Consider the following 21,929-nt stretch of genomic DNA (forward strand, 5'->3'; position numbering starts at 1 on the left):
CTTTTCTAACTACGGTAAATGAAAGCAATTCTAAGGAAATATGGTACGCAGGAAGCAATTTCATGGATTTAAAGATGCAAAATATGAAATTTTAGCAACTTTTGTTGAAGGGTTTTTTAAAACCTTAAATACCCATAAAAAATTGATTTTTTTTCTCCAAAATAAACGTAAAGACTTAGGCCTACGTTGCTGAAAATATCCTTTTCAATGTGTGTTCTTTTATACTGGACATGATTCTCAATTGTTATTTTGTATACCTTAATAAAAACAAGAGTAGTGCCGTCATAATGAAAAATTATTTTAAAAATTGGGCAAGCAGTTTTTTCTATCGGGCAAGCAAATTATTTCATCACTTGCCCAACAGGGCAAGTGACAAAAAAAATTTTTGTAGAGGCCTGGACCTAGTTCATGAAACTTGGCCATAAGGTTAATCAAGTATTACTGAACATCCTATTAAAGTTTCATGTCACATGACCAAGGTCAAAGGTCATTTAGGGTCAATGAACTTAGACCATGTTGGAGGAATCAACATTGAAATCTTAACCTGAGGTTAAGTTTTTGAAATGTCATCATAACTTAAAAAATATATGGACCTAGTTCATGAAACTTGGACATAAGGTTAATCAAGTATCACTGAATATCCTGCATGAGTTTCACGTCACATGACCAAGGTCAAAGGTCATTTAGGGTCAATGAACTTTGGCCGAATTGGGGATATCTGTTGAATTCCCATCATAACTTTGAAAGTTTATGGATCTGATTCATGAAACTTGGACATAATAGACATAATAGTAATCAAGCATCACTGAATATTTTGTGCAAGTTTCAGGTCTCATGATTAAGGTCAAAGGTCATTTAGGGTCAATGAACTTTGGCCAAATCGGGGGTATCTGTTGAATTACCATCATAACTTTGAAAGTTTATTAGTCTAGTTCATTAAACTTGGACATATGAGTAATCAATTATCACTGAACATCCTGTGCGCGTTTCAGGTCACATGACCAAGGTCAAAGGTCAATGAACTTTGGCCGAAGTGGGTGTATCAGTTGAATTACCATCAAAACTTTGAAAGTTTATGGATCTGATTCATGAAACTTGTACATAAGAGTAATCAAGTATCACTGACCATCCTGTTCGAGTTTCAGGTCACATGATCAAGGTCAAAGGTCAAGTAAGGTCAATGAACTTTGGCCATGTTGGGGTTTTTTGTTGAATAATCATCATCTCTCTGTAAGTTTATTGGTCTAGTTCATAAAAAGTGGACATAAGAGTAACCATGTATCACTGAACATCTTGTGCGAGTTAGAGTAGTATTCAAAGTCAGCACTGCTGCTATATTGAACCGCGTGATGCAGGTGAGACGGCCAGAGGCATTCCACTTGTATTAAATAGTATGTTGCTGGAAATTCAGGTTTGATTAAAAAAGATTGTCACCTCAGCAAGACATTTTCGTGCACTGCATTGGTGCAAAAGCGCCCTTATGCAATGCTCTTATGCATGCTGCTAAGGGCAATTTGCGTGCATGCGATGCAAAAGTGTGGTGTTACAGCCGTTCTTGCATCGACATGACGAGATTCGATATTATTCATTTTTCATTTCTCAGAAATTAATTTGTTTTTATTCATTTTTGAATGGATTTACTTTACCTTATGCCCCACTTAAAATCAATTTTCCGTCTGTTTCTTTTGATTCATGCATTTATTTACATATTCATTTGCAGGTGAAGTGTTGGGCTTTGAGAACCTTGTATTCAGTATATTTGACTTTGTATCAGCTATGATAGATTCACCCAAGTTCAGAGGGACTGTACGCAAATTGTGTGATGATCTTCTATACTATGTGATTCTTTACATGCAGATCACAGAAGAGCAGGTATGAGAGGATGGGATAAGACTATTGGATAATTAAAAGATACATGTCACACTATTTCATAAATCTCTTTGAATATTATGCACAACTTACAGATGTCAATTACTCCTGTCAGCTATAGTTGAAATCCAATCTTTGTAGATTAAAGTTTGTATCAACAAGTATCTAACTTAATGCAATTTCTATAATTTTTCAAATTTTATAAAGATTATAGATAATTCACTCCCATTTCATTAAATATGAAAAACATGTGGTTCTCATTATCATAAGAATACGTCAATAGTCATGCATAGTTTTATGAAATGTCAATCAGATAAATAAGACAATACAACATTGTTCTTTCATTTTGATTGAATAGTTGATCTGCTTTTAAATGTGCTAAAAAAATCTTATGATTTGTGATCATGATAGATATGAAGAAAATATATTTGTTAATTTTTTTTAAAGTCTTTTTGTATCAAATCAAGGACACTTAAAAGATGATATCCTATTTTTAGACCAATTATCCCAGAGATTCTAAGTATTTTAAGAATTTGGGGGGATGTTAGTTATTTTGTTTGTTGCCAATAATTATCTGCCACTTAAATTATCTCCTTTTATAAAATGGAGTAGGATTTTTTCTTTCAACACACTATAAAGTGTGTGTGTTTGTTATTAGTATTAATGTATTTTGCTTTATGATGTTTAGGTTTACCAGTGGACTGCTGATCCCAATCAGTTTGTTGAAGATGAAGATGATGATACTTTCTCATACAGTGTAAGGATTTCAGCCCAAGATCTACTATTGGTGAGTTTGAAGCATCAAGTGATTCCTGGATGGTGTTTCATAAAGTTACTCATGACTTTACATATGACTGGAACATGTCCTTAGGTGCTAAGTCAGCTACATAGGGATCATTTAGCACAAGAAAGGGTTCCCAGTCATACTGGAACATGTTCTTAGGTCGTGAGTCAGCTATCTAGGGATCATTAAGCACAAGAAAGGGTTACTAGTCGTTACTGGAACATGTTCTCAGGTGTTATTCAGCTACATAGGGATTATTAAGCACAAGAAAGGGTTACCAGTCGTGACTGGAACATGTTCTTAGGTAGTGAGTCAGCTATCTAGGGATCATTAAGCACAAGAAAGGGTTACCAGTCATGACTGGAACATGTTCTTAGGTGCTATTCAACAAAACTCGTGATTGTGCTACATCGACGTACGAGTAGCTGACCGAAATCACAAGCGCGTATGACATGCTCTATTGCCCTTGTATTGGTCTACAAAGTATATGCAGTGCAACTGGAATTTCTGTTGCAAATTCGTTGGCACGAACTTTGACTTGTGATCGTCTTCACTGCCGAGCTGAGCGTTACGTACGTGATGTCAGAGTGTAGGATAGTTCATTTGGTATGACGTCAGAGTGCAGGATAGTGCATTTTGGATGCCGAAGAGCTATTCGCTGATTATCATATGATCCAATTTGGACCAATCAGATTACAGAACATTCTTGGGAGTTGTATAAAAACAACCATGGGTCATGATTAAAGTTAAACAGCTTTTTTAACAGCCCTTGGACTGTAATGGGAAATATCTTTAAGAACCATAGTTATTATATGTTCATGTACAACTGAACTGCTTGTTATAAATGATTATCAGTATGAAGTTCTTCAGTGGAAAGTCTGAAATTGCATTTAACCCCTGATTGGTGTGGTATATAAGGCATCATGCTACTGTTGCATCAACAAGTCAAGATCACCTATTAAATTCTATGTGCAACAACCAATTGAAGTCCAATAAATGTAAAGATAAGGCAGAAGAAATTGTCACCATTGGCTTACCATAGTATACACCTTCATGACTGTGGACCTCTATGTTTATCTCTAGTCATTAGGTAGTGAGTTTCCTCAAGAGACATCACATGGTTTAATGGCAGCTTTAGACAGACATCTACAAGAGGCTCAACATGCTAAAACTCAAGGACACAATCATTGGTAAGTAAAGCGTTTGGTCATTAAACCATTCTTGCTAGAATAATTCACAAATTTTAAAGGTATAGCTGCATAATCTGTAGTCAATTCCTTTAAAGAAAAAGAAATTTGACTTTTGAATCACTATCTGTGGAATTTGGCCTTGAGAAAGGAAATTTATATTGGTATTGAAAAAAAAAAGATGCAGTGATTAATCCAATATCAGTTGAATGTTCTGTTAAGATGGCTATAGGTAATTGAGAAACCAATTTTGGTTTTATATTTTAAACTTACAAAAAGTTCAAATAGTAAAAAAAAATAGCTTAATGAAATACCCTCTCCAAATATTGTTACATGACATCATTCTACTATTGTGAGTGCTACATATAACTTGTTACAAATTTGAATCTCAATAATCAAACTTAACCTGATCTTAAGACCGATCTTGTTTGTTTATTTAACTAGATGAATTTTCAGTTTGTGTTTTTATTTTCATTATTATTAACTCTCATTTCTCTCTCTTTTTATTGAAGGTGGAAGGTGCATGAATCTTGTTTATTAGGGTTAGGTTCTATCAAATCACTCATTATTGACAAAGTAGGTAAAGGAAAGCTGACCTTCAATTTAACAGGATTCCTTACAACAACAGTTCTAGAAGATCTTCAACAAACTGGTAAGAATTCCAGTATTTGGATTTATTTACCATGTTCATACTTACCTGGGTACCAGCTCTGACAATACTCTCATACTATTTCACACTAATTTAGGTTTTAATCAGCTTAGAAATATGGGAAGAAAGGAGTATGAAATAAGGTCAAGTTAAGCACATTTAATCCAATTTCCTGTTGAATGTTTTGTAACTGTCATAAAAAAAGCACAGGGTTTGAAATATATGCCTGTCTTTAAAAAAAAAACAGAGTATGAAATATATACCTGCTATAAAAAAGAAAAGAATTTTAATAATATGATAGAAATAATTTTGATGCATTCCCCTTTTTTTCTTATATACCCCTCCTGTAGTATCACCCTTTTTATTAGGCAGAGCATTATGGATGGCGAGTAGATATTCACAAGCAATGACACCAGAGTTAGTAGAAAGGTGAGTTTCTCCCACTGGTAAAAAGTATAAATGTATTGTATATTTTATTGGAATTTATGTTTCAAACTATCAAAATACATGTGTGTTTGATTAAAATATGGCAAGAGTTGCATGTATCAGATCAAAACTATTGAGAAGGGACAACTTGATAAATGAAGTAAGATATTTCAGGCATGAATTCATCAGGGTATTTCTGTAAGAGTAATGTAAATCTACATTGCAACAACTGATATTTTCTCCCTTAAAAGAACAATATACCTGTCATGAAATGAAAGTTACTTTTAGGAAGGTAAGAAGGCATGAGATGCTTATCCTCCTTCCAATTTCAAGATAAGTGGTAGGCCTAGTATATAGTTCATAAAATCAAATTTGTCGTACTTTTATATTGAAAATTAATTTTTTAAGCTTTTCAATTGCTGTGTTCAGATTTCTGTTATCCATCTATTGGATAACTGGTTTCAGACCAGTACAACACCATCAAAATCCAGAAAGGAACATTTTTAATATTACTCTACCCCAATTGAAATACAAAATCAAACCTTATACCAGTGATATTAAAAGATTTTCGTGTTTTTTTTTTCTTTTCCAAATTCATTTATGTTTGTGATGTCTATGGTGATCGCCCATGCACATTTTTTTTATAATGCTTGAGATTTCAAAGCACTATTTTCAATAGCAAATGGTACATGATAATGCCCCTCCTTTTATGGGAGACATCGTAAACAATGAACCATTTTGATAAAGAATGAAGACAACCAGCTTTTCCTATTTCCCATTTCTGTCTCACCCACTGGATGTGAAGGCAAGACTTGAGGATCCAAATCGATTGAAATGATTTTAAAAGTGACCCAGCAACTCAATGAAAAATATATCTTTACACACAAATGTAGAATCATGTAAATATGTGACCAGGCATAGTAATTTCAGTTAAACCTCCCTACTGAAAGAGGAGATTCTCAGCTTTAAGATCATATGTAACTTACTACTTTTTGATGATCTGAGCTCTCCTTGCATAGACAATGATAATGTTCACTACCATAGAACTTTACCGTTGAGAAAAACAGAGGGAAGTTGACAAGTCTTTGGAGCACAATTACCCTCACACTATTGTGCAAAGATGACACAAAGAGGATTAGACTTATGTAACTTCTGAAGGTTTCCATGGCGAAGAAGAATAGTGTAGTAGGTTTCACGATACACCATGTATCTTTCTTGGGCTAGTGTTTGTCCTGAAAAGGACAACCCAAACTCGACGTTTCGACAAATGTGTTCTTGTCGTCTTCAGGAGAAAGAGCAATATTGTAAAAGCAGACCTTATATACTCTGTCAAAGTGCCGTATAAGAATTCAGATTTTGGCAAAAGGGTCCATCTAATTCACTCTTAAGTTGTTACATCAATTAATTAGGCACACCCTGTTCATGATTTCAGAGATGTGTTAATACAAGAGTTTATCAAGTTTTCAATTTTATAGTTGAAAGTAGCGGGAATACTTTGGTTTTCAGGAAGATGAACAAATTGCAACACAATCCAAAATTTACAAATTATTAGTCTAATAAAAAACTGTTCAAACAGCCTTTTGGGTTTGTTTGACTTTTTGGGGGGTTTTGCAATGCCTGATCACATCAAAACAAAGTACAAAAATGTTATGATATAAATCTTTTGTTTCTCTTCGTCTAGTTTTTTACAATTCACTGTGACGGGTCTCCACGAACCCCACCCTCCTTCTGTTCGGATATCTGCTGTGCGTGCCATCTATGGCTTCTGTGAGCACCTAAAGGGTGCCAATAGTACTACTATACTGACCCCATTCTTATTACCCATCATGGAAGGTTTAGTTCAGCTTGCCACATGCGCCCAGTTCGGCTCTGATATCCTCTCTCTTGTCTTGGAGACAGTTAGCATTGTACTTACCGTGAGTAATTGATAGAATTTATGTTTATAACCCTTTTTTTGTAAGATATCATCCCCCAATGTTGTTTATTCAGAACTTTAATACTTTCTTATATGGGGAGCAGCCTGAGATTAGGAGTATTGAAAAATGAAAATGAATGAAGGTATTTCTTGTGTCGTAGGATAATTTGGAAAAAGCCAATGAGATAAGAGGAATCCACTGGAAATGAGCCTGCTAGCCTTCTTATTCCCTGCCAATATTGATCACTGTCTATTAAATCCTGTTTGATTTGTCACCAACAGAATCTAACAGGGTCTTTATCATACATGTTAGGTTGTATTTCATATATTTTAAAAGTTTAAGTAAATGGTAAAAACCAATTTGATTTAGGAAATTTTGGAGTTGTTGACTGGATGTCCTTTTAGTGCAAAGAGCTATTATCTAACTCATGATAAAATCATATCATGAAAATGATAATTTTTATAAATGCAGTACTAACAATTATTCAATTCCGATGTATTTCATTACAGATAGATGACAATTTCACAGCACAGTGTGAGAGTCGGGTCACTCCTCTAGCAAATGCAGTCTTCCTTAAATATAGTCAAGGTAAGAAATTCTTTAAACTTCCAGTGAATAAATAAAATCTATTATAAAAGATTAAGTGTATTAGAATTGTCCTACAGAACAACTGATATATCAATATACCATGTAGATATGCTTAATGCTATTGAAATGTTTCCTAGGAGTGCAAGTTCTAATATTTGCTGTTACTTTATAGCCTTCATTTCTAGCTTGTAATATCACAGAACTTCAAGATTTTATGAATAGAGCCTTTGCTGATTCAGTGTTTTTATTTGTTTTGGATTTCAGACCCCTTATTAATATCCTTAGTGCAAGACATCTACAAAGAGTTGTGTCGCAATCCAGCATGTTCGCAGCAGCTTCAAGAACGCTTAATACCAACGCTCATGAGTATCTTCAATGCCGCCTCTGACAAAGTTCCAATGGGTATTCAGTCAGTAGGTTATCTTTTCCTCTCCTTTGTAAAATCAACATGTAGGATGTGATGATAATATTTGATTAGTTTCAATTTTCAATTAATAATTCTAATTGGGTCTCATATTTTTATCAGAGTTGCCCCTGGGCAATGAAATGCAGGCTTTTATTCAGCAGCGCATATACGTTGTCAAATGTTAGGGGTTAGAGCAGAAATAGACCTATATGTTAAGTATAGTATAGAATGCATGGTATGGATTTTGATCCATGATGGATGTTAAAAATTTGATTATAATTTGAAATTTCTATAGAGTCATATTTGCTGGTGCATAGACATGAAACCAAACTTGCAAGGCAAAAATATTGGTTTCGTAGAAGGTGGTAAGAAAGATATCCATATAATACCATTGTGCTTCTTTGGCTTGTATTAAAGCAAATGAAGGTTTATATCAAGACAAGGAAGTATTTGAAAAGAAATCTCGTTAATTTTAAGGTGAATTCATTAAAAAATATTCCAACAAATATCATTTTTTGAGCTAAAATGAAATGTTCAATGAGATTGAGTATATATTTTGTTACTAGTCCAATAAAAATATTTGAGCATTGTTTTATATTTTGTAGTACCAAAGTTTCTAAATATCTTGTCATATTTGTTATTGCTTTGTAGGCTGCTATGGATATCTTATGTACAATAGTTCGGAGCTCTCCTGTTCCTCTCTCAGACCTTTTGATGAATCAAGGTTTCCCAGCTGTTGCTCATTGTACACGCAGATCAGATGATAGCGCTGTTATGCAGGTATCAAAATATATTCGATAGTTAATTCAACTAGTTCTGTGAATGAATGCTTTATCCTGGTAAATTATTTGGTTTGATCTAGTTATATGTGATTGGTATTATTATTTATGATCCCACATTTGGTGTTGGAGCAAAAATGAGCTACCATTTTCAACACCAAACTTGAAATCTAGGTAAAGGGATCTGACAGGAACATGATGGTTCATGTTTTTGAAAATATAATAATTGAAATATGTCATTAATTAATATTTTTTCCTTATTTGCAGAGTGGCGGTGAGTGCATGAGGGGGTACATCTCTGTATCGTTGGAGCAGGTTCAAGCTTGGCATGATGAAGGTGGTAATAGCGGAACCTACTATGTCTGTGAAGTCATTTCTAGATTGCTTAGTCCTCAAACATCGGAGTACACAGCCTCGTATGTAGGTCGTCTGGTAGCCATGTTGATATCCAAAACAGGGAACACGTTGGGAAACGACCAAGATTTGATACTTAGAGCTGTCCTTAGCAAGATGCAGGTTACAGAGACATTAAGTGTTATGCAGGTATGGATATATATACTCTCTTCATGTTACCATAGTATTAAGTCATTGACTACCAAACTTTCTTTCATAACACATATTCTGTCCAGTTTTCATTTTAAAGGGATTTAGACTCTTAAATATTTAAGCAAAATTTTCAAAATAATAATTGACAATAAAAAAATTGATGTACCAGTCACTGAGCATTTGCCAAATTGAAATGTGATTCAATGACATTTGGGGATGAACATCTTAACCAAAAGTATATACTAGCTGTAATAATAGCATTCTATACTCTCCCCTTTGCCACTATTTCTATCTTTCTTTTATTTCCACTTCCTCTCTTGTGTTTTTTTCTGTCCATTTGTACCAAATGCCTCATCTTCCCACTGAGGCATTTGTTTTCTGCATGTTATTTACTTGACTCTGTCTTTAATTATGATCTTTGTCCATCCTACATGATGTTCTCAAATTGTTATTTACATTCACATTGTTTTCCATCTCTTTCCATCCTCAGTCATTGATCATGGTCTTTGCCCACTTGATGCATACCAGACTACATGATGTTCTAGAATTCTTATTCACAGTTCCTGGACCAACGGGCAAACCAGCACTACATTATGTACTAACAGATTGGGTTGCCAGGCAGAACATGTTCTATGGGGCCTATGATAGCAAAATCAGGTAATCTCCTCTCACATAAAAAAAAGGCATGAAGTACCAATGTAATAACAGATTTTCTCATTTTTTTGAGATTTTTATACTTTTAAATTATGTTTAATGCAGAGATATTACATATTTCTATATTCTTCATTTTGTAGTATTTTTTTGCCAAGTTTATAAAATGATAATGGTATTCAGATTCCAATTTCTATGTGTAATACACATATTCTTCAATGTTTGAACTCTGTTTTACTTTACTTTAATCCAATGATGCTTGTAGGACTGTGCCTGTTCATCAGTCCAAGGGAATAAACTGTATTCTCCACACTATCAATTTCAATTAATTGCATTACTGAAAGTTGTACATAATACCCCTCCAGTGATTATCAATCTAATTCTTAAAGAATTTACAGAAGGTGCTGAAACCACATTTTCTGGTAGACTGTTCCAAGAACGTATTACTCGATTCCAAAACAAGAACTTCCTTACATCAAGCCTTGCATACTGCTTGTCAGTTTCTGTGAATTGCCTGTAGTCGTCCTTTCCTTACTGCGAACAAACAGATCTATGCTAGAGTCATAGATATGATGCATAGATTTATATATATCTCCTCTTCTACGTCTATGGAGAAGAGAGTAGTTTCAAATGATGCAGTCAACCTGAATAGGACATATTCTTCAGTCGTGGGATTAGCGTGGTTCCTCTTCGTTTCACACTCTCTAGCCGTTTCTGATCATCTCTCTTTGATAAAATTGGCATGGTTCAAATGATTGTTCTTTGCATCATAGACAAATATTATCTGTGAATTGTGTTCCAAATGGTCCATAACTCAATGAAACAAGGGATCTAAAATGTGAATTGTTTTTTCTTTCAGTATAATGGCATTAGCTAAGCTCTTAGACCATGCAATCAATACTAATGATTCAAGACTACATGGTATCATGGTTCGAGGAGATCAAGTCTTCACACCGGGCGAGGGTATCAGAACAAGGTCAAAAGCTGCTCAGAGTAAGCAATCATTTCTTCTTCTTTACTGCAGAAGTAGCTACTTGAATGTATAATGCATAGTAAGGCACAGTTCCGTACTGTTGTTTTAAGAAAAGTGTGCGTAACAAATAAAGGTCTGAGAGGGAATTCTTAGACATAAAAAGAAAATAAACATAATTAGAAAAAAAAAAGATATGAGATATAAGCAGCGTTCTCGCCAGAAAAAAATTCACCCATGTCGGGGACTTGTGCTGCCACTCCTGGGGGGTGGGTGCGGGAGGGGTTCACCCCTATCTTGCGGAGCGCGGAAGCGACGACCTTTTCATCAAATAGAGACGCTAAGGAAGCCCCATTGTGGCGTATTTTTAAGCCCACACAAATGCACAGATACTTGCCGTTCAGTCCAAAGAAAGAGAAATGCAGCTTTCCAGCTTATGAATTGTAAATATCTTCGAGAAAAAAAAAAAAAGAGTCGGGCCCTGGTCGGACCAGACATGAGAAGTCAAAGGGCTTTGTCGTGTTTCTAGATTTAGGCTGGATCTGCAAAACATGTCCGTCGATCGTCTATATAGCGCGCGCGTATCGTGCATGCACCTAGTTGATCACCACTTGTCTTGCAATTATTTTGCGCGTGTTGTGCATGCAAGTTCTGTGCGTGCTGGCAAAAGTTCATTTTATATTCTCTACCAGCACTTCCAACACCAAACAACGTAATGGTGTGTAGATCGACATGTAAGTTTTGTGTGAGTCTTTGATCTGACGTTTCACCATGGAGCATAGCCGGTGTGATGTGCGGGGCAAACGGGGGAATATGCCCGCAATAGCAGCCGCGAGCTAGCTGGGCGCCTTGCCACTTTCCTAGCCGTAGTAGGCCTGTAAGTGGTCTTAAGTTGGTGGGACTTCGGCGCAACCCGATAAATGAAGTTGATATCACTAAGATGAGTTCATGGAGTGTATTATTTTTTTCTGAATATTTCCATTTAATTTTTCCACGCATGTTGCCACGCATGTCGCTGAAATTTTACGCATGGTTCCACTTGGTCTCCATTTCCGCACGCATGGTGTTTGAACCATGCGTATTATACACTGGCGAGAACACTGGATATAAGTGTAATATTCTGTTGACATTCAACTTAATTTTAAGGTACTTTATTTCAGAGTGAGTTTGCTTTTTTTTCTATTGGATGAGAACGCCAGAATTTCCCCATTTGTTATTTACCAAAGCTTTATGAATTCATAATTTGATAATCCAGGTATCCTTCAGACTTAATAGGTATTTTAGTCCATATTTCTATGGAATACTAGGTTTCATATTGTTTGTTCATAGAATTTCACAATCTTTAGCATATCAACAAAGCAGGATTTAAAACAATTTGTTACTCGATGAAGAAGTTGACAACTGTCAGTTGGGCACCTGGTAAAAGTGCAGTCTTAGTCAAGTAATGTTAATTTAATCAATGCTAACAGAAACCATTCACTGTCAAGCAACCAAGATGTATTTTTAGTTGTTCAATGATTAAAATGGCACCTTTTGTGAAATAGCAATATACCAACAAAAAAATATTGTAAATTGTATCAATAATATCTTGCCTAGAGGTGTAATATATAGATCACATATTTAACATGAATCATTTGTTTTGATTGGTAATTGCTTTTAGTGCCTGAGCAGTGGACTTCTATACCAATCCATGTCAAAATTTACAAGCTGTTGATCAATGAGTTATCTAATGCCATGGAAACAACAACATCGAGACAAGCATCGGCAGGAGGAGAGGATCTAGAGGTCATTTATTTTTCTATTGTAACTCAATATACTGTCTGATATGATTCTTGGTTGTGAGACTGTTCCTCATAAAACTTCTGAGATTTGCAAATTAAGATGAAGAATTTAGCTATTACTTGGTAAAAATTGTAAGCTTTATCATTAGCTAAAATGTTAAGCAGTCAACTGATACTATTAATACTTTATTTATCATATGACCGATCCAGATACTTTTCTATGATTTGATGTGTATTGTGTCGAGGTATACTAAAAACTTTTCACTTGTTATATGAGATTGTCTTGAAATTGACATTTTCTGGGCTCTGTTTTATAAAATCTAAAAATAATTTTTTTGGCAGTTCTGCTCCCAGCCATCAAATGTCATAATTCAGTAACATTACATGTAGCTTTAGAGCTTAGACTTATCTTGCAAATAAATTATTTTATTCATTTTAATTTATCAGTAAATTGAATATATAAGTTGTTATGCTTAAAAACTAATCTTGACATCTGGGAATCATGTTGTGCAAGGATATATGATATATTTTATCAGACAATGTCTGTTTTATCTGACAGTTACCATAGTAATTGTCAGACACTTGAGTTACTCAGCCAATCAAAATCTAGGAAGTAGTGGAGATCTCATCAGACAACAGATGTTAATGATACACTCTCATGGAAGAACTTTGTATCGATCCAAAGAAGAATGGTTCATGTCTTATCTTGGACATTTCATAAAGTCATGTGATTTGAGAGCAGAGTAATGTTGCCAATCTGTGTATAGGTACTACCATTATCTCTGTTTAATGCCAGATGTTGAGGAATTCTTGGCTCCTTGAAATAAACACTCAGTTCAGATGTCATCATTGTTTGTGATAAAGCATCAAATTGCTTTCTCTCTTTGACTAGGATGATGGTTGGGAAGATGAAGAAGATGATGAAGAGGATGATGATGTGATGATCAATGAACATGGTCTAGCTGGACAGCTTTCAGAGTTTGCTGATGCCTACCCAGGTAACTCTCACTAACATTGATTGCTTAATATGCCAAGGATTTACCTTCAAATTGTGCACTCTACACGAGCCATTCATTATACTGTATATTACCTGCTACTTTGATCTTATTGCTTGTATGCTTAACACAATCTGTTCCTCTTTTACAAAGAGAATTTTCAAGATTATCTGTGCCAACTTTAAATGCATTATAGGATAACAGGTAACCTCTTTTTCAAAAGTAATTGGGTTGTCCTTTCTTGAGATTTTTGCATAAATTTGGAATTGGAACAAAAAAATGAAAGTCAGCTTAAGTCCTTTATGTGGGCTTCTGTTTGGCTGAAAATCGAGTTGTCTTTGAGTTTCACCGGGTTACATTTAAACAAAAAGATTTATGCAATAGGGCAATAGACTAATGCCCTGAAAATTCTATTATTTATCTTTCTCTTTGTTTAGGTTATGATTGTTTTGATGATGATGATCCAGATGATGAGGATGATCCTGATGCATTACAAGATCCTCTTAATCAAGTAGATTTACAGGTAAGATCTGAAATATTTGAATATGATCATGTGGATAGCGGTAAGTATATTGATGCAAATGGGGTATATATGCTATGTTGCAATTAACGGTAAACACTTTCCAAGTGATAATGAACAGAAAAAAATAGTGGCCATCATGTTCAATTAAAAAAAGGTGTTTTATTTCCCTGTTGCAGTTGATAATAACCTTTAATCACATACCAATGTCAACCTGAATTATAAAACTAGTCCTTTGTTCTCATTTCTTCTCAGTCTGATCAACTTTTGATTTGTATTGCAATAAAAGATTATCTTTATCGTTGATTTTTCCCTTCCAGACATTCTTAACAGACTTCTTGGTAGAATTCTCCAAGCACGAGTGTCATCGAGACTTTGCTGTCCATGTTAATGATGCAGAAAAACATGTTCTAGGGAGCATAGGGATTGTTCTAGCATGAGCCAGTCTATCGAAAGACTGAATTCATTTAGATACTGTTGAGCACCATTCATACTGCAGAATATCTGTTTTCATGGCTGATATCTTTTTGAGTCAACAAGCGACATCTTCAGACAATGTCAAAGACGTAGTTGTGATAAGTCTGTCAGAGAGTCTTATAAAGATGGTTTGGGGATAGCTTTGGATAAACTGACTTTATTGAATGTAAAGCTTGATCTACAAGCACTGTCGGAGTCGGATACAAGGAGAGCATTTCATGAAGTAATTCATCAGTGATTTTTTACTTAGAACCGTTATAGGCTACTGAAATCATTGCATCTGATTGAACCGAAAGGATATTTATTAGTAAATTTTATAAGCACTCTGAAGTTTGTGCTATCGCAAGGTTTGAAGGATGTTATCTGGTTTACTACCAATTTGTCTATGTAGCTATTACCCTTTGACACCAATTCACAAATGTGACTTTGAATCCATGGTCTGACACCATTTTATGCAGATTTCATGCATTGATTACTCGGCATATGGCTATCCAATAATGAATGTGCTTTTTGTCTTGTTTATTACTAAGGTATGTGCATTATCGAACCAACTATTCACATAAGTTGATTAACATCAACAGTGGGCTTATTAATGCTGTAACCTTATGAACAAGCGTAAAGTTAGCATGTTCTAACAAACGCACGCTTTTGCTGGCCTTTTTTTTAAATAAACACTGCAATTAGTGTAATTAATGCATGACAAAGTATGTTTCAGATTATGAATTCAAAACCACTTATGTGAAATTGGGCCATTAGATCTTCAGATACTTTGGTCTAATGCCAATTGATAGTCCATTAATCCATGGTTTACTAATATTTGCTGTGGAATACTTTTCATTTAAAGTCTTGTTGGTATTTTATGTAAATTTCCTATGTTTGAATTCATGACCATTTAGTCTTTTAGACAATATGGTAGAAGTCTAATTTGGATTAAATCTGAGATAAGACCAAGCAGGCATTATACCAAATGTGAATGGATTTTTCCAATTAACTTGCAAACAATACAATGGATGATTTCAAGTACGGCAATGTTGGTGATGTGACAACTCCAGCCACCACACTATACTTGAACTGATGCTAGTGATTTATTGACCTCAGTTGGTGAGCTCACTAACAGGCAATTTTTACAGAAAATGGGTGCAAATCAGCAAAGCTTTATTTATTTTAATGAGAAATATTTGTTCTGTGAAGTTCTTCAAGTGACTTTAGCCTTTGCATTCTCTATGAGGAGATTTTACTGCAAGGTCTCCCAGATTTCAATCTCGTCACCAAGATTTCTCGCGCAAAGTTAAGATGATCAGGAGCACACGTACCGCAGAAGCATGATGTCATGAGCTATCAATAATGTGATCTGTATCATTCTTCTTAATCCTTTGAGCTTGGTCAGCATCCTTTTCATGCTCTTAACACCAAGAACAAACACCATACTTGAAGTCACCTGATGGTTGTGGGTGAGGTGGGTTAATTTAAAACAATACAAATTATAAGCCATGTCTGGAAGCCAAGTTGTCATGAATTATATTTTTGAAAATTTAAAAGTTTATTTATATCCTTCCCCTTATTCTCTTTACTTCTTTATTTCTCCCTTTCTCTTTCTCAGATTCTTTCTTACATACCGTCTCCATGCTCTTTTTTCATCTACTTTTCTATAGAGCTTACATTATTTCATTTCAATTTAAATTATTATGTTTTCCTGTAGGACTTGAGCTACATGTGGTAGTCTTGCAATATTTTGGAAAATAAATACATAAATAGATTGGGGAAATATATAACACTGCAAAAATAACCAGAATAGCAATCTTAATATTTAACTTTTGTATTGTCACTTTATTCATTTTAGTGCTTTTGTAATGAATTTAACATGTTCCACAAGGAAATAGCAAGTGTGTGCAGTTGATAGCATCTTTCTTTTGCTTTGAATAAGATTTTCACATATTAAAATCTCTCTATAGAAACAGCTTTTCTCAAAGCAAATAATCAGAAGATGTTTACATTAATATTCAGAATACTTGATTTCAATTTTCAAAGTATAAGAAATATTTGTGAATGTAAATGTAATATTTGCAATATAATTGCAATTTTCATTGAGATTTAAAAATCACAAACATTGTATATTCAACCCACCTTCATCAGTGGTTTATGTTGAACAATTTCATGTAATATATGTAAGAAGTGCTCAGTGACTGCCTGTGTAAACTGAACTGTTTGCTGATCAATCAAGTTACCAGTAAAAAGATTGTTTGTTGGCGACTAAATGTCTTTCCTGCCTCAAGTGTTTTATTGGCTCTCATCTGAGATGACAATGTGAAAGTCAATGTGCCTCATGTGTTAGTGTGTGTCTAGTCTGAAAGAAATAGTGGTTGTCTAGTTGAATTTCTTGCTATGTCAGGTATTAGTTGCTGTTTTGGTTCATACCTTTTAAATCACAGGGTACTATAGTATGCGGTATCAAGTTTTGCATCTGGCAAAAATATTTTGAAAAGATTATATTCCTTCGGAATGAAGATCATCCATGCAAATAAGTGTTTCAATTTGAAGTTCAGGCAAAACCTACAAATTAAAAAAAAAATTGGGTTTTAAGTGTTGAATTTTAACTACTAAACTTGACATATATTTTATGTGCACTGCTGAAATTGAGGTCAAACCGAATCATTCAATAACTGTTGCAATATAAAAATCATTCATTAAAAACCACTTTACCTGGAAGCAGAATGTCAATAACCAAGGTAAGAATATCATATGATAAGAAATTGCCTGCAATGTTTGTCTGAAAAAATGCCACTCAAAAGCAAAGGCTAATATTCTGGAAATTCTGTTCTGATTTTGATTGTTGCATCTGTAATTTTCACATAGAAATGCAAAAAAAATATATCTCCATGAAACAGAATGCAATGTGCAAATTAATATGATGCCAGCATTTGCACACCATTTATTTAGAATTATTTTAATTTCAAGATTGATAATATATTATTCACAGAATACCTGCCCTGTTTACTTGTTTGCTTTGGGTAAGCTAAAAACTTAGATTATTATTTTTATTCACATTAGATAGTAATGTCCAGAATACAATTGATTTGTTTTGTTGTATACATGTAGAGTTTTTGATACATCAAGAATAAGGGTTTACCAAATCTTATTTAGAATAGAAAATTGTAATTATTCAAGGAGTCAGTCATATTTATTCTTATCTTGTCTTTATATGCACTTAAAGATGTTATATCAGAATTATTGCATTGATTTGAGACCAACATTTTTCAAATTCTGTTGCCACTTAACGACCAATTCTTGAAGTTTTCTTCCACATTATGTCAATATGAAGAAATTTCTGTATCCTTGTTATATTTGTAAACTATTTGTATTTATTACAACAGGTGCTGTGTTGACTCAGTACAGATGATAACCTTTTATCTTATTTTTGTTACGATAAAAATTTATCAGATTATATTGTTTTAGGTATTGATAAAGAAGACAAGTGAGCTGTCTTTGGATCAATGTGCTTATAGTGCTAATTAATCCTTATATTTCATATAATTTTAGTTTTTGAACATTATTTCAGAATTTTCCCCTTTTTTTCTTCAAATATATGATATCACTCAGATATCAATTAAAACAATTGTTAATGTTCACTTAAATTCTACTTGCATATATTTTCCGCGTTCATCAGAACCATTTTGTTCAAAAACTTGATTTTGAGATTTTTGCAGAAAATGAAAGTACAAGCCCTATTACATAATCAAAATTTCTAGTTAGCAATTTATTTTAGTTTCCAAGATATTTAGGGATTTTCTCAGCAATGCCATACTAACTTGATAAAATATGCAAATCCCATTGTAAATGTGCACTGTAGCAAAGCAAAAAACAGCTGCAGGCATTTAATGTGCGAATGCACAGCCAGCCAAACTGTATCTGCACTGCATTGACTTTGCACATGAAAGAGCGATACGTTTTGCATGCACTGAAATCACGGTCAGGGTTGTTGTATCCCCTATGGCGTTTTTGTACAGGGAAAATCTAAACCACTCAAACCAAAATTTCAAGCATTCAGCTATTTTGCGATATCTTCTCTGATACCTATGTCAAGCAATTGTCTTGGTCTTTCTAACCATGTGTTTTTTTCTAAACAGTCGCATAAAGTCCTAACCTTTATTTAAAGTTGTATAAGCTAGAAATGCTTGTGCACAGGTCAAACATAATGGAACATTCTTAACCGTATAAAATTAATCCATTTATTTTTTTTATATTTCAGTGGGAAGTGTATTTTGGTGGCTGGGGGACAAATCTTCAAGCCGAGTGTTCTGCAAAGTGAAGAATAAAAAGCATGGCCGCCATATCACTATTCATTAGAATGGTCTTCCCTTTGATACTGTGTAGTCGCTTCTGGGTTGTTGCCTCTTTTTCTTCAAGATAAACTAAATAAATGATGATTCGGTTAGGACATCACTTCATAGGTCATTGTTGATCTGAATACATAGTGACAAACAAGCCCAACACTGAATAATTGATTGAAGTCACTCTACATTAAGACAGTTGTGGCATTTTAATTTTTGCTCATTTTCACAACAGTTAGGAAATAAGGAAACAATGATATCCCATACTCTCAATTTATTTTATTCTATTATATGACATACAAAATATGCAATTTTTACTGTTTTTATAATAAAGAGGATTCTCAACATATCACAGTAATGAATTTATTATGATTTATGATTCTTTAGAGATGAAACAGTTTTACATAAATGGCATTAAATTAACATACCCATGCATACAAGAGAAATAGAGATTGAGAGATGCCATCAGATTAATACTGCCTGTGATTGGCAAATAGGAAAAACAGTGATTTCATTTTTATCTCCATTTTAGATTGAAATTATAGCTTCATACTATGATCGCTTGATTTCCCTCTATTTCATTAAAAAAACACTTTTGGTTAGGGTGGGAGTGGCCTTTGAATAAAACAAGTGATTTCCCTGTAATCTATGATACAAGATCTTTACATCACATTACCAATTCTTATTATCGTCTATGATTTTATTAAGATTGCATCAAGAGTATGGTGCTAATTTATCAAGAAAACCTATGAAATCATCACCTAGTCAATTAGATATGTATCAATTTCACCTCTCAGTATACTTTTCATGAAAGAAGATATATTAGAATTAGTTGAAAATTGGTTTTGAACCAAGTTAAATTACTTGCATTTTTTCTGAGATTGTCAAATGCCCTATCCTCTTATGTATTGCTTGTAGTAATAACACATTTCTCCATTTCATAAATTCAAAATAAATGCTATAATATTCTGACATTTGAGTATGATATGTATTTAATTACTTTGAATCTGCATTGATAAGAAAATATCTTTTTCATTGGAAAGGAGTATTTTGTGTAACATTTTATTTATATTTCTTGCAATATATTTCCTTTGGACCAAGAACTGATAAATATCTTCCACTTTTCGCAACAAGGAATTCAATACAACAATAAGTATTTCTTTCATGCTTTTACAAGTTTTTATGCACTACAACAATGCACAGTTATTCCGAGGCATTTGTAGATTTCATCATCTTCCCTGCCTTTAAAATGAGTTGGTTTGACCTGAACTATGGAATACCATAAACATTTAAAAAATCAAAAGGGTAAATCAATTTTTGCTGAAAGAGGGGAAGAGGAGCAATATCGATTATCAAAATCAATTTAAAAATGAATTGTTCCAAAGTGTCAGTTTACTTCCGATGACAAAATGGCAGGTTTTGGGAGCATATCTTTATACAATTCAACAAAATTATCAGAATTGTTTAATCGAGGTACATTTTGTTAGGCTCAATGTACATTGAGTTCACAAAGAGACCTTGCATTTTGAAAAGAAATTGAGAAATTCTGTAAATTGAAAAAAAAAAACACACCCTAAAACTTGCCTTTCTGAAAGGATACATGTGCATTTTGATACTTATTTTTCTTGCCCTTTGCGTCATTTCAGTGAGCTTGATTAGACTGCATGAATTTTTTATATTTCTTTTAAAGATTAATTCCATTTGAAGTATTCACAGAACTCAACTAATTCAAGAAATTTACCAGAATGTGTTAGTAAACATGTACCAAATGATTCTGATAGAAATGAGTAATTGCTCAGAAATGGCAGAAAAAGCAAGACACTGTTATTAGACAGGAATTTTCTCCATTATTTAACATGCCCTTGTTTACTTTTTATACAGTATCAGTGATAGTTTTTTATTTCACTATAATAACAAGTTGCCTTCATTTCAAAATTTTCTATCAAAAATGATTACTCATTGCAGCTATCCAGGTTTGGCTTTAAATCTAATAGCAAAATGATCTTGAAGAGATGACATACTTGTGTTTCCATCATTTTTCGGGGAGGGAAGGGGGGGGGCTTCATTTTTAAAAGTCAATGTGTACACCTTCAAGAAACTAAATTGCATTAGTGAATTTCCAGTTGAGATTTAATGGAATCAAGCTCCAGAATGTAGACAAGGTCTAGAATTCATATTCGATCCAATTGGTACCCCCCCAAAAAAAATGAAAGTGGACACTGTCATGTCTGTATTGATATATAGGTGTATGTCACAAAGTTTTAATTTCTCAAGAAATTGATGTCACTGAATGTTAATGAAACTGTTATAAAACATTGTACCAGCAACTATTCAAGAAGAAATATATTTGATTGACCACCTCTTCCCATGGTATGCAAGTGGTCTTCATAAAAGGTGGATTGCAAGTACATGTCTGGGAATTTTTGCAGGAATATCTGAAATATTAAAATACTTTTGTATAATTGATTGGGTCACATTTATCAATTCTGTATTGCTTAAAAAGTTGAAAAAAAAAAACCAAATGCACATAACATTTAAGCTTCCTGGCTTTACAAACACAGAGTTGTGTTTTCTGTTAGATCTTCAGAGCTTTCAAATATTGGGTCAATGTAGTGATTTTACATCAAAAGTTGTGAATCTTAGGTCTATAAATATCCATTCAATTTAGCAATACTTAAATCATTAATGGCATTTCTCTTTCAAGAATATGGGCAAATTTCATAGAAAGCATATTTAAATGAAAATAGGTGTTCTTTCCTGCAGATGTCCTAAATTTTTAGTAGAAAAGGCCCAACTCTCCACTATCATTTATGAATCAAACTCGTTTTACAAACAATCTGTGCGTTTTGTAATACATGTGCAAAAGTTGTGCACCAATTTTGATGTCGCACCTGTACATTAATCCTGAAAGATCAACCAAACACACCATGCATTAGTTTTCCAGGGATCACAGTTATACATGTAGATCTACTATTATCACCATTATTCCTGCGCTTGAGATTCACCATTCATATATCTGTGCCCTTAGCCTCAAATATTTGGCCAATCCACAGGCCT

The 21,929-nt window shown here is 33.8% G+C and overlaps 1 protein-coding gene across 1 annotated transcript in view; it reads left to right on the plus strand.

Annotated features, from left to right (window-relative positions):
• Positions 1-21,368, plus strand: part of LOC121410567 (importin-9-like) — a 38,245-nt gene extending 16,877 nt beyond the window's left edge. Inside the window, exons 8-23 of the mRNA XM_041602738.1 lie at positions 1,721-1,872; positions 2,558-2,656; positions 3,737-3,843; positions 4,353-4,492; positions 4,840-4,918; positions 6,597-6,831; positions 7,341-7,419; positions 7,684-7,832; positions 8,477-8,605; positions 8,872-9,147; positions 9,641-9,807; positions 10,661-10,794; positions 12,432-12,556; positions 13,445-13,550; positions 13,985-14,070; positions 14,388-21,368. Coding sequence (XP_041458672.1) covers positions 1,721-1,872; positions 2,558-2,656; positions 3,737-3,843; positions 4,353-4,492; positions 4,840-4,918; positions 6,597-6,831; positions 7,341-7,419; positions 7,684-7,832; positions 8,477-8,605; positions 8,872-9,147; positions 9,641-9,807; positions 10,661-10,794; positions 12,432-12,556; positions 13,445-13,550; positions 13,985-14,070; positions 14,388-14,507 — 2,183 coding nt within the window. The 3' untranslated portion in view covers positions 14,508-21,368. The remainder of the gene's footprint in view (positions 1-1,720; positions 1,873-2,557; positions 2,657-3,736; positions 3,844-4,352; positions 4,493-4,839; positions 4,919-6,596; positions 6,832-7,340; positions 7,420-7,683; positions 7,833-8,476; positions 8,606-8,871; positions 9,148-9,640; positions 9,808-10,660; positions 10,795-12,431; positions 12,557-13,444; positions 13,551-13,984; positions 14,071-14,387) is intronic.
• The last annotated feature ends 561 nt before the right edge of the window (positions 21,369-21,929 follow it).

Source organism: Lytechinus variegatus, chromosome 3, assembly GCF_018143015.1.
Source record: "Lytechinus variegatus isolate NC3 chromosome 3, Lvar_3.0, whole genome shotgun sequence".
NCBI classification, from domain to species: Eukaryota; Metazoa; Echinodermata; class Echinoidea; order Temnopleuroida; family Toxopneustidae; genus Lytechinus; species Lytechinus variegatus.